This window comes from Sardina pilchardus, unplaced genomic scaffold (genome assembly GCF_963854185.1).
Source record: "Sardina pilchardus unplaced genomic scaffold, fSarPil1.1 HAP1_SCAFFOLD_216, whole genome shotgun sequence".
Classification (NCBI taxonomy): Eukaryota; Metazoa; Chordata; class Actinopteri; order Clupeiformes; family Clupeidae; genus Sardina; species Sardina pilchardus.
The window spans coordinates 15,948-28,105 of record NW_026910802.1 but is presented as its reverse complement, the minus strand read 5'-3'; the positions used below and the strand labels follow the sequence as shown (position 1 = coordinate 28,105).

Genomic DNA, 12,158 nt, shown 5'->3' with positions numbered 1-12,158 from the left:
ATAAAGAGACATGTAGATCTAATTCATTAATAAACTTAGTTTTGCGGAACGTAGCCAAACAAGAAAACATGATATTTGTAGGTGTGTGGTTTGGATATTCAAAACCTTCCATGCTAACCTTCCATTAGGTCCTTGCTAACCATTGTGTGACACTCTTATATTATTTAATAACTCAAAAGCACCAAAATCATACATTGGCCTACATGGGTAGTAGTCTAATTACACTGTTCGTCGTGTGCAGCAAATACAACACCTGACATTGTAGACAAATCAAAGAACCTCATTCCGTATCTGTTTGGGTATTGAATTTATGTGAGTCTATGTCTCTGCTCTGTATGTGTATATGTGTGTGTGTGTGTGTGTGTGTGTGTGTGTGTGTCTACATGTGTTTGTGTGTGGTGTGTAGCTGTGTGCCTTTCTATGTCTATTGTATAAATGTCTGTGTCTGCTTGTGTGTGTGTGTGTGTGTGTGTGTGTGTGTGGTGTGTGTGTGTGTGTGTGTGTGCGTATGAGTGTGTGTGTCTTTGTCTTTGGTGTTTGGGTGTAGCTGTGCTGTGCGTGTCTGTCTACATGTACAGTGCCTATAGAAAGTAATCATACCCTTTTGAAATAGTTGCTTTTCTTGGCTTACAGCCTGAAATCAAAACCCTTTAAATTTCAGTGGAATCAGTGGAAAAAGATTTTTTAAAAATCGGTTTTGATTTCAGGCTTTAAGACAAAGTGAGTATTTCAAAAGGGTATGATGACTTTCTATAGGCACTGTATGTGTTTGTGTCTCTGTTTGCATGTGTGTGTGTGTGTGTATTGCAGCTGTGCCAGGCCCGGCTAATCAGGAGATTTGGGAGGATTCCCGGTGGGCCGTTAACGTTTTGGGCCGGTATGAATATGTGAGCTTAAATATATTGTTTCTGAAGTTCATTTGCTGCGCCCTCGCAGCACCTCTGCAGCCTGGGCTGTGCGGTCTCGGCCCCTTACTCGCAGTTTCCCAAATATGAACAAAGTAGCACTCACAAAAATGTTTCGGAAGTCGCAACTAAGTCTATTTTTGCAATCATTTACGGAAGTGAATGAGCGGCCCCTTCTCCAGTGCCACAACCATAACCATGAATGTGTGCAAGGGAGATGTGTAGGCTAATAATAATCAATTTGACTGTAAGATAATAACCCCAAATCTCAAAAGCCCTCGAAGATAAAATATCATTAAATCATTGTATTGGGTCCTCCTCATATGGAATATCTAGCACTCAGTTTCAGTGAGCAAATAGCCCTGTTAAGAGAAACGAGAGGAGCGTTCAAATCCCGCAGACACAGGACAGAAAGTGCACATTTACAGTGGTAGCCTAGCAGCTATTGTGCCTTACTCGGGTACTGTATAGGCCTATGCTATGTGCAGAAATAAAATGGCCTTGGAATTGGAATTGGTGTGTTGAAGTCATACTTTTTCTCCTGAAATGTATGAATGAAATATTACCATTCCACCCAATGTATAGCCTATAGTCTGCCAAAGTTGTCAAAAATCTTTTATTAGCTCAGGGGAGGCCATTCCTATATAAACTCCTATCCCATCTCTCTTATAGTAGTAGGCATGTGATGTAGTGTACTTGAATGACCCACGCCCCTCAAGGGCCGCTAAAACTTGACATTTCACAGTAAAATTAAGTGTCCCACTCTGGCCCTGAGCTGTGCTGTGTGTGTGTGTGTGGCTTGCAGTTGTGTGCCTGTCTGTATTTGGGTATTGTGTTTATAGAGACTCATTTCTAATTTGAAACAAATAGGTTTGGATGAGCATGAGAGGGCTGGACAAAACAATGATTTAAAAAAAAAAAAAAAAAAGATTAATCTAACAATTTAATTTTTTTGTTTGATTTCAGTTATTGATAATTTCTCCTTTAATTAACATGACAATCTATTCTGGCTAATTTAGCCTATCTAGGACTGTGTAGCCTAATACATGTTTAAGAGTCATTGCATGAGAAAACCAGGCAGAGGTGGGAAGATGGGGGTCGGGCAAATCGGCTCATACTTTGTATATGTGGAAAGTATGTGGAACTATGAACAGCCATATACTTAAAACCCTCCAGCTGTTTTTTGTTATGGAGTTCTGGGACCCCTCTCAGAGACCCTCAAAAATCCAACAATTCATGGCTGAAAATGACTGAAATTGCCATTTCTACCCTGATTATCCTGATAAAGATATGAACATAAGCTTTATATTTCCATAGAGCCTAGGTAGCATAGTTTTAAAGACCAAAAGGTGCACCAAGGGGTTATCTACACCACTGAAAGCAGAATTTTCCTCCCTCTAAATTTCGGTCATTCACAGTGGCTTTGGTGGATGGTTTTACTGTTGCTGGAGAAAGGAACATCTACTGATTCAAAAACAATTGTCGTCTCATTGGGCCACACATAATGTGTGCCGTGCCAGGAGGGTCTTTAGCAGGATTTGTCGTGTTTTGGCCTATGATAAACCATATTCAGATCGCCATCACATGGCCATACCATGGCATTACATCACAAACAGATGTAATGCCAGATGTTTTCGATGTAATGGCATGGTATGGCCACTCGGTGGCGATCTGAATAGTCTAGTTTCAAATGTATGACAACCAAGAACAACAATGCATGCAGAGGTCTGCACTCTTTGAGTGCTTTTCTAGTTAATTAAAGCTTTCTTTAACAATTTGTCATACAGTGACACAAAAATTGACCATAAATTACCCTATAGTGAGATATTATTACCTGGTTTATTATACTCCAAAACCCGAAAAAAAAAAACCCGTAAAGACCCTCCTGGCACGGCGCACATTATGTGTGGCCCAATTAGACGACAATTGTTTTTGAATCAGAAGATGTTCCTCTGTCCAGCAACAGTAAAACCATCCACCAAAGCCACTGCGAATGTGAGATAATGCCTCCTAAAAATGACCAATTTTAGAGGGATGAAAATTCTGCTTTCAGTGGTGCAGATAACCCCCTAGTGCACCTTTTGGTCTTTAAAACTATTCTACCTAAGCTCTATGGAAACTTAAAGCTCATGTTCATATCTTTATCAGGATAATCAGGGTAGAAATGGCAATTTCAGTCATTTTCAGCCATGAATTGTTGGATTTTTGAGGTTCTCTGAGAGGGGCCCCAGAACTCCACAACAAAAAAGAGTTTGAGGGTTTTAAGTATATGGCTGTTCATAGTTCCACATACTTATCACATATACAAAGTATGAGCCGATTTGGCCGACCCCCATCTTCCTACCTCCTGCTGGTTTTGCCTGGTTTTCTCGTGCAATGACTCTTAAAGTGCACACAAACACACACATACTTATGTCGACAGACACACACAGCACAGTTACACACGAACACACACACGTGGATAGACACACACAGCACAGCTACACACACATGTACAGTGTGTATAATAACACTGGTAAAAAAATCTTTTGGTAAGAAATGTGTTGAGGAATCTTTTATGGAACTGATTGAGCCAAATCTGAGATTTACCAAATAGATATAGATGAGAATTGCTTGAGTTTACAAAGAGACCTCTCTGGCGCCTCAGCCTGAGTAAAGAATGAGACATATAAATGAGACAAAACTGAGCATTATTTAAAACATAGCTGAGATCTCATTAGTAGATTAAAGGGAGTCTACACTGAGCCTAACACGAGATTTACCAAAGAGACTTAAATGAGAATTTCTTGAGTTTACAAGGAGAGCTCTCTGGTGACTCAGCCTGAGTAAAATATGAGACATACAACATGGACAAAACTGAGCATTATTTGAGACCTAATTGAGATCTCATTTATAAATCAAAGGGAGTCTACACTGAGATAACATAACTCTTTGGCTCCCGAGACAAACCTGAGAAGCGTGAGACAAAGGCAATAATCTCATTTTTGTATCACTGTGATCTCATTATTGTCTAGGAGAAACACATGAGAAACAAAAGAGATCTCATTCTAAGAATTTCTTTCCTCTGGGAGGTACCAGTTTTTGTTCATGGAAACCCCCAAAAAGCGAGTCGAGTCGAACCAAACCAAGCTGGTACCAGCCGGTGGAAACGAGACTTTAGAGAGGGCCTCAAAAGTGGTAGAGGAGGGCAATACTTAGGAAGGTAGCTGAACAATTCAGCATTCCTGTTGCCTCACTGGGCAAGTATGTTAAGAAAAAGCGAGAGCTCGCTGCTGAGGGCCCAGGCCTGCTGCCCTCAGTAGGGTACAGGGGCTGCAATGCAGTCATGACAAATGAGCAGGAGCTCAGCCTGGTGTCTTACATCAGGAGAGCAGCAGCCTTGTATTATGGGCTACCCCCCAAAAAGGTAGGAATGCACAAAAAAACAATAGGGAGAGAACAGGTCAGGCACAATGACAAATAAGCCAGTTTCACAAATCCATAACAGATGCTTTGATGCACATACATTTTCTGTAGGCTGAATGTGTTTTTCAACAGTCTTTAATTCACTTATAGATGGGATCTTACAAACGTACAACTTGTGTATTAACTAATTTTTCTTTTCATATCATTGTAGATTTGCAAATTGGCCTTTGAATTGGTTGAATTCTATCAATTGCCTTTTCCACATCAGTGGGCTGCAAATGGTAAGGCCAGTTCTAGTTGGTTTACCAACTTTATGAAGAGGCACCCCATCCTCTCCATTAGAAGACCTCAGGCCACAAGTTTGCACAGGTCAACGAGCTTCAATGAAGTGAACGTGGGGTCATTCTTTAACAACCTGGCAAATGTCTACGGCAGATATGGCTTTCAGGCAAAGGATGAAGATGAGACGGGGCTCGTCACTGTCCAGAAACCTGGGCTACTGGTTGCAACAAAGGGGGAAAGACGAGTGGGTAGCATAACATCCGCTAAGAGGGGGACTCTTGTTACCATGGCACTGGCAGGGAATGCTCTTGGTAACATTATCCCCCCCATTTCATCTTTCCCCGGAAGAAGTACCTTCCACATTTCATTCGTGGAGGTCCAGAGGGTTCTATTGGCACAGCCAATGGAAGTGGCTGGATGATGGAGAAAGACTGTTGTTTTCCTGCAGCATTTTGTTAGTTACACGCGGGCAACAGAAGAGAACAAAGTCTTGCTGCTCTTAGACAACCACAGCTCTCACATCTCAATAGAAGCCATAAACTTCTGTAGGGCCAGTGGTGTGGTAATGCTCTCGTTTCCACCTCACTGCACACACCACCTGCAGCCACTGGAGTGTCTACGGTCCAGTCAAGAGGCTCTTTAATGAGGAGATGGACAAGTGGCTCCGGACAAACCGTCACAATCTACGACATGCCACACCTGCTGAACAACATCTTGCTGCTGGCAGCATCATCCGTGAATGTCAAGAAGGGATTCAAGAGCACTGGGATCTGGCCGCTCAATCCGGGAATCTTCAACAAAGAGAATTATCTGCCGGCCTCAGTGACTGGCCTCCTCCAGCTGTATCTCTCCCTGGGCCGTCCTCCACTGCTGCTGCCTTCATTCCACCTGGGCCGTCCACTGGGCCGTCAAGTATGTCTCCGATGTATTTGGCTACGTTCTTGGCAGTGGGGCTTTATGGGGCTTCAATGGTTTTAAGAAGGACATCTTTCAGTTCCCATTCTTCGTTTATAAAATGTGCGGTGACAGTCACATATGCCTCAGTGGCTAGTGACGTCCAGCCATCTGTGGTTAAGGCGATTTTTTGTCCACGAATCATTTGTATGACGTTGTCTTTGGTGGTATCATATAGTTTCACAACTCTGTCTGTGATGGTTGCGCGGCTAGGAATTTTGTAACTTGGCTCAAGCTCGTAGACAAAGTCTTTAAAACCAGACCCCTGAGAGACGTTAATTGGTCTCATGTCTTTGCAGATAAATCGTGTCAATTTGTCCGTAATCGATGCTTGGCGGGCAGCGGGTAAACCCCGTGATGAGGAGGGAGGCATAAAAGCGCTGATCTTTGCCTGCTTCAGCGGTGGTTGATTGCCATCTTCCTCAGTTAGCTTACCAGGGTGTGTCGTTATAAGGTGTGCCCTCAGGTTGCTTGTGGTGGAGTGGTAGGTCAGTTCAATCTGACATAGTTTGCAGAAAACAGTCTTTTTACTGATTATTTGTCCATTTCGTGATGGAAAACCAAAAAAGTTCCACACATTACTCCTTAAATTGGCAGGAGTGATGAACTCCACCTCCGCACTGCTGGCCGCCATTTGTAGAGTGCATTAAGAGTGAAAAGCGATTTGTTAGGCCTCACACCTTCGCTAAAGATAGTCACACTTTTTTTTTTTTTTTTTAACACATTCGAATTATAATTTTAACATTAGAATAGCATTCTTTTTTTTACAGATTCAAACTATATTCGAATACCGAAATTCGTTTCAACAGCCCTAACACACACACACGAAAAACACTAAGACAAATAAAGAAACTAATGTATCATCAAAATCAATCAACCTCTCTCTCTCTCCCTACGCAATCTGATTGGTCAAAATACCTGAACATTCTAAAACTGACATTGATGAGCCGAGCGTTGCGCTTCAAAGTTGAACCAAGTTCAACGCTCAGTTTGCTCAACGCTAGCGTTACGCCAGCGTTGTCCCCGTTCCGCTGCCGAACCATAGAGAGCAATAGGAAACCTGCCACTTGCCGATGGCTAGTGTGATCCCCGCCTAATGCCCCCTACCCACCAACTCAAAATCAAGCAACTTTCTCAACAGAGTGCAGACAGGTGCATTCAGGCCTTTCTTTTTTTTGGCCTTACTTCCATGCTGGGAATTTATCCCGCAAAAGGCTCTGAAAGACGGGGGGAAAATCACATTCATCAGGTAACATTTAAGACTGATATGACATGATCATAACCATGACATCGAGCCCTGGTGTAGGCTATAGGAGTGTGTGTGTCGTTTTCATGACAGTGCCATGTTTAAACATACCTCTGTATAAACTCCAGTGTGCAAGCTGCCTCTGCCGGATATTGAAGGTTGAAAACATAGTAGGCAGTGAAGACCGCTGCCAGTCCATGGACATAATCCAGTTGTCGGTGTGGAGTACCTCTCCCGAAACCCATTAACAATATGATAAATAAAAGCTGCACACTAGAGCCACCTAACCTGAATTCATGTTCAAGTGGAGAAAGACTCACTATCAATAACTCAAAGAAAGGCATTTTCAGGCGCAACCATATGAATTCATTAAAGAATTAAGGGAAGATTATACCTGGTACAACTAGTCGAGGTGTGGATGGCAGGGTTCCCACTCTCTCTACATCTGCAGCCGTGGCAGAGGGCTGGAAAATAAAAACCATATGTTAACCATGAGAAAGTTGAGTAAACAGCACTGGGGGTGGATGGGAATAAATGTGATGAACCAATCAGCCAAGGGCCCCATTTCAAGCAATGTCTGCCTGTGGGCTGACTGCCTCGGAGATCAGAGAATATCGACTGAGGCAGTTTTAGTAAATAACAGACTGAGTGTTTACTGGAATAATATAAAAAAGTATTTGCTCACCTACCTTGACTCACAAATGAACTTCAGCCACATCCTATTCTTAATCCATAGGGTTTATTATGACGTCAGTCCACCCTTTGCATCTATAACAGCTTCAACTCTTCTGGGAAAAGCTTTGCACTAGGTGTGAATGAACTTGACTGGCCTGTATCTCAACCCAATAGAACACCTTTGGGATGAATTAGAGCGGAGACTGAGAGCCAGTCTCCTCATCCAACAGTAGTGTGGGACCTCACAAATGCGAAAGAATGGTAAAAAAAATCCCTAACACACACACTCTTAAACCTTGTGGAAAGCCTTCCCAGAAGAGTTGAAGCTGTTATAGCTGCAAAGGGTGGACCGGTCATAACAAACCCTATGGATTAATAATGGGATGTGACTGAAGTTCATATGTGACTCAAGGCAGGTGAGCAAATACTTTTGGCAATATAGTGTATGTATGTGCAGTGTTAGTTATACTCACGTCAGCCTCAATGAAGATACCATCTCCCTCTTTGAAGTGAGCCAGCAGGCACATGATGGCGCAGATAGTTCTGTTTCTCTCTTCATTGTAGGCTTCCAGAATCTTCTCCACCCCTGGTGTCTTATGCTGTATGAAATATTCCATGATATTTTTACTCTTCATTTCAATTGCAGCTGGAAGTTTCTCCAGAATATGAATTCCAGTGAGCTCTTTGAAGTGTGAGAACATTCCTTTCAATGTGAAGAGGAATGGCCAGTCGGTCTTCATTTTTGTGATGCTGTGTGGAGGGTCAGTGTTAAGGTCACGACGCTGGAGAACGTAGGATGTCTCCAGCCATCTCTGCAGTGCTCCTCTCTCCACGCCTGACATTCCTTCCTAGGGGTGGGTGGGTGGGTGGGTGAGGTGAGGTGAGGTGAGGTGAGGTGAGATGAGAGTGGGGTCAAAATTTGAATGCATCAATACACAACAATAAAATATAAATTTGAGCCTCAGATTACTCACACCTGGGCATATAGCTGCTGCATCTGACACTAAGGGGGTATTCACACTTGCCTTGTTTAGTTCGATTAAAACGAACTCAAGTTCGTTTCTTGCTTGGTTCGGACCTTTTTGACTGGTGTGAATACAATCACTCGAACTCTAGTGCGGACCAAACAAGCGGACCGAGACCCAGCTGAGGAGGTGGTCTCGGAGCGGTTCCTATCGAACCCTGGTGCGGTTCGTTTATGGTGTGAAAGCAGACCGACCTCGATCCGACCCAGTTACAGAAATCTACCTTTTTTGGATTTGACGAACTCCCGTAGTTTTTGCGCATTATGGGAAATGTAGGATAGCTCCGTGACGCACAACAGCTGTAAGCAGCAGTGGGCTAACGTTTTTTTGGCCAACAATAATTTGATTTTGCATCTCCTACCCGTTCCGTCTTCCGTAGGCCTGCTGTTAGCATGTTGGACACACATGAGAGCTCTTCTCAGGTGTTTTGTTGCACGTCTTCGTCGTTGCAAAATTACGAGCATGATATTGTTAAACTTGCATCAAACGGTCTTGACGCTCAAGCACTTCTGCAAAGCTGTAACTGTATAAACTATATTGCTAGGATAATAACGAGTACAGTACGCAAACATAATATTTACGTGGGCCAACTTTGACTTTGGCTTCCTATTCTTCACCCCACCTACACGTTTACCAGCCAATGATTGAACGACCTTAGCACATGTGCTTTTGTTTATAAATTCTGGTCCGGTTGCAATTAATCACGGTGTGAAAGCGAACCGCACTAAAAAAGAAAAAAAGAAAAAAAAAATGGTCCGGACCAAATAAGTGAACTAACGGACCTTCCTGGTGTGAATACGCCCTTAATCTCCTCCAGGGTTTCTTCAGTCTATGGGGGGAGTTGGTGAGGTGCCCAACGGACACATCCATACTGATCAGGAACTGGTCCTCTTCCATTTGTCCTGGGCAGGGAATTGCTGTGTCTTAACCGTGCCAAGGTGTTATTTCTGTTGACATGCTCGATTCTGGTCTTAACTTGCTGGACGAGCGATGCTCCAGCTAGAGCCCTGTGCGGGACTGTTTTTTTCATCCCAATCCTGCCCGCATCATCAGAAATTCTGACCATTACCGCCCGCTCCCGCAGAGTGTGTGTTACAGTCCCGCCCGCACCCGCAATGTATATGTTTAGTCCCACATTTTGGGAGTAAGGAGCGTTGCAATTCTGTACATTATGTGCAGACTGCAGAGGATGTGCCGATGAGTCACCGATTCAGATCAGATCCTCCAGACGTGAGGCACACACATTGGCAACCTCAGAGAGCACGGGCTTGAGGATTGCTGCTTGGCAGTGTTCAATGAGTCTCACGGACCACGGTAGTGGAAGTGATGCACTTGGAGTGGAGTTGTCGGACTCAACGTCATTTGTAGCCTCCTTGAATAACTTAAGGAACACAACTACTGTTCTCAAAGTGTTTGCATTGATCTGCGCAATTCTTTCGTACTGGTTATTTCCCAGCAGTAAGGTGGAGATCCCCTCATGCTGTTGCAGTATGGAATCCAGCATATCATAATTTGAATTCCATCGTGTATTGATGGACTGCTTGAGGGATTTTTTCAAGCTGTTTTGCAGACCTGAATGTTTGAAATATTTAACCAGTTGTTTTGCATTGGTCATTAGTTCAGACAGCTCAGGAGTTTCAGCCAACACAGTTGGGGAGAATGCACTTGACAGGATGACGTTCAGGATGTGTGCGTTGCAGTTTAATCTAGTGTATCCACGCAGAGCAGCGACAATAGACCTCTGAAGTTCGCCTACAAAAAAGCCACCATCTTTGCCCAAATAAGGAGATCCGGTATCTTGAGATTTTTTCTATGGGAAAATAACATGGGGATTTTCAATTATCGCACCTGTTAAACTCTCGCGGGGATGATGAGATTGGAAATGCAGACGTTTTTCACTACACAGTTTTGTCCACTGCTGTCTAGTGCATACTGGGATCTTCGGTAGGTGAAGACGCCACACTCTGATCTTTGCTACCCCAGAGCTAACTTACCATGCAACTTGCCATAGGCATTTAGCTTCAATTAACTCCCGGATCTCCTTATATGGGCAAAGATGGCAGCTTTGGATCCTTTTTGTAGGCGAACTTCAGAGGTCTATAGCACCCTGGAAACTAGCTCAAAATTGTTGTCAGCATAGTGGAGGGTGCCTGATATGAACAAAGCTTTATGGTAGTCCTCTGTCCATATCTGTGGTGATGGCACATCCATAACGTTCAATGATGGGCTTTATCTCCGCTGTCACTGACGCCCGCAGTGTATGTGCTTGGTCCTCAACATGTCTGGACACCATGGTTGGATGAGGTAAAACATCTTTAACATCAAATTTCCCAAATTTAGCAGCAGCATCAACAAGGTATTGCAACAGGTGAGCAAAGCCTTTCCCAGCGACAACGTCCAATGCCCTTAGATCTAGACAGCACACATTTTATTTCTCCATAGTTTCTTTTTTAACGTGAGCCGGGAGAATTAGTTTACCCTTGAAAGCCAGCTTACTTTGACCAGGGAGAACAGAGCAGTGGGGTGTCCTACGAAGCAAGTTAGACAAATCTAGGTTATCTAGACATATCGAGGCTGCACAAAGCCTCAACTTGGGTATTAAGTTAAGTGATCCTACGACAGCAGGTATGTGATAAATTTGTCAAACTAGGCTTTCAGCTCAGATCTGTGCGCGTTCTCGTGGTTGGGGTGATTTTGACCAATCGGGAAACGTGGAGACGCACAAGACAGAGGTTTAAAAACGATTACTTCCGCATTTATGAGCGGTAGCGAAATCTAGGGTGGTCTTTTTTAGTGTCTAACCTATCACATCAAAAAGTCGATGGTCATCAGATATTGTATGGCATGCATGTCCATAGTAGTGACATATTTGCACGCACAACATAGTTAAAAGCGCCTTCGAGATTCTAAATGTTTGCAGAGGCGGGGCTGGACTTCTTCAAAGTATGACAGATTAGCACACGTGAGATAACTTCGTTTTTCAAGATAATGGATTGGTTAGAATTGGTCAGAGGGCGGTGATATTTCACGATTTGAGCTATAGCTAAGCACATAACCCGCTCCCGACCAGGTTTGGTTGCGAGCATAAGACACCATGGTGATACAGCGACGCTAAAACAAATCCACTTTCGTATGACAGCATACCCTGGTTTTGAGCGCAACATACCTCGCTAAGCCACTAATCGAGTTTCGTAGGACACCCCACAGGTGTGTCGCCTCAATCCAGAGGTGCCGGATTTGTGTCCGTTGTAAATAAGTATTTTTGCACATTTATTACCGAAATCCAGTTCGTTTCCATTTGAGTCACAAGCAATTGAGAAACTTTGCCAAATGTCAGATTTGCCTAGTTTAATTTTTGTTTTGTAGACACCTCGTTTGAGGTTCTTTTCCACTTCAGTTAAAGCGTAAGTTTGGCGGAAAATGAAAATAAAGCTATTTTCTGAATGAAAATACATCAACTAAGCCGTGGAGGAAGTAATTTTCGCTCATCACGCAGTACAGAGCTAGCACTGGCAGGACCTACAGCCCAAAATCACAAACAGTGGGTCAGCATTGGGCTTTCAGCCATGCGCTTTCAAAATCGCATTTTTAAACCACTAACATTGCTCAAAACAGCTGCAAACCTCGTCAGCAGCTTGCTCTAGGTGTCTACACATAAAACGAAGC

General features: G+C 43.4%; 1 protein-coding gene across 1 annotated transcript; it reads right to left on the bottom strand.

Moving 5' to 3' along the window:
* Positions 1–6,657: 6,657 nt before the first annotated feature.
* LOC134073799 (uncharacterized) lies at positions 6,658–8,309 on the bottom strand (the record flags this gene model as incomplete). Its single annotated transcript, XM_062530370.1, has 4 exons — positions 7,941–8,309; positions 7,187–7,256; positions 6,904–7,021; positions 6,658–6,763 (listed from the first exon to the last, which is right to left on the bottom strand). Coding segments are annotated over exons 1-4 (663 nt in total), but the record flags the coding sequence as incomplete, so codon positions are not given.
* Between the last annotated feature and the right edge of the window lie 3,849 nt (positions 8,310–12,158).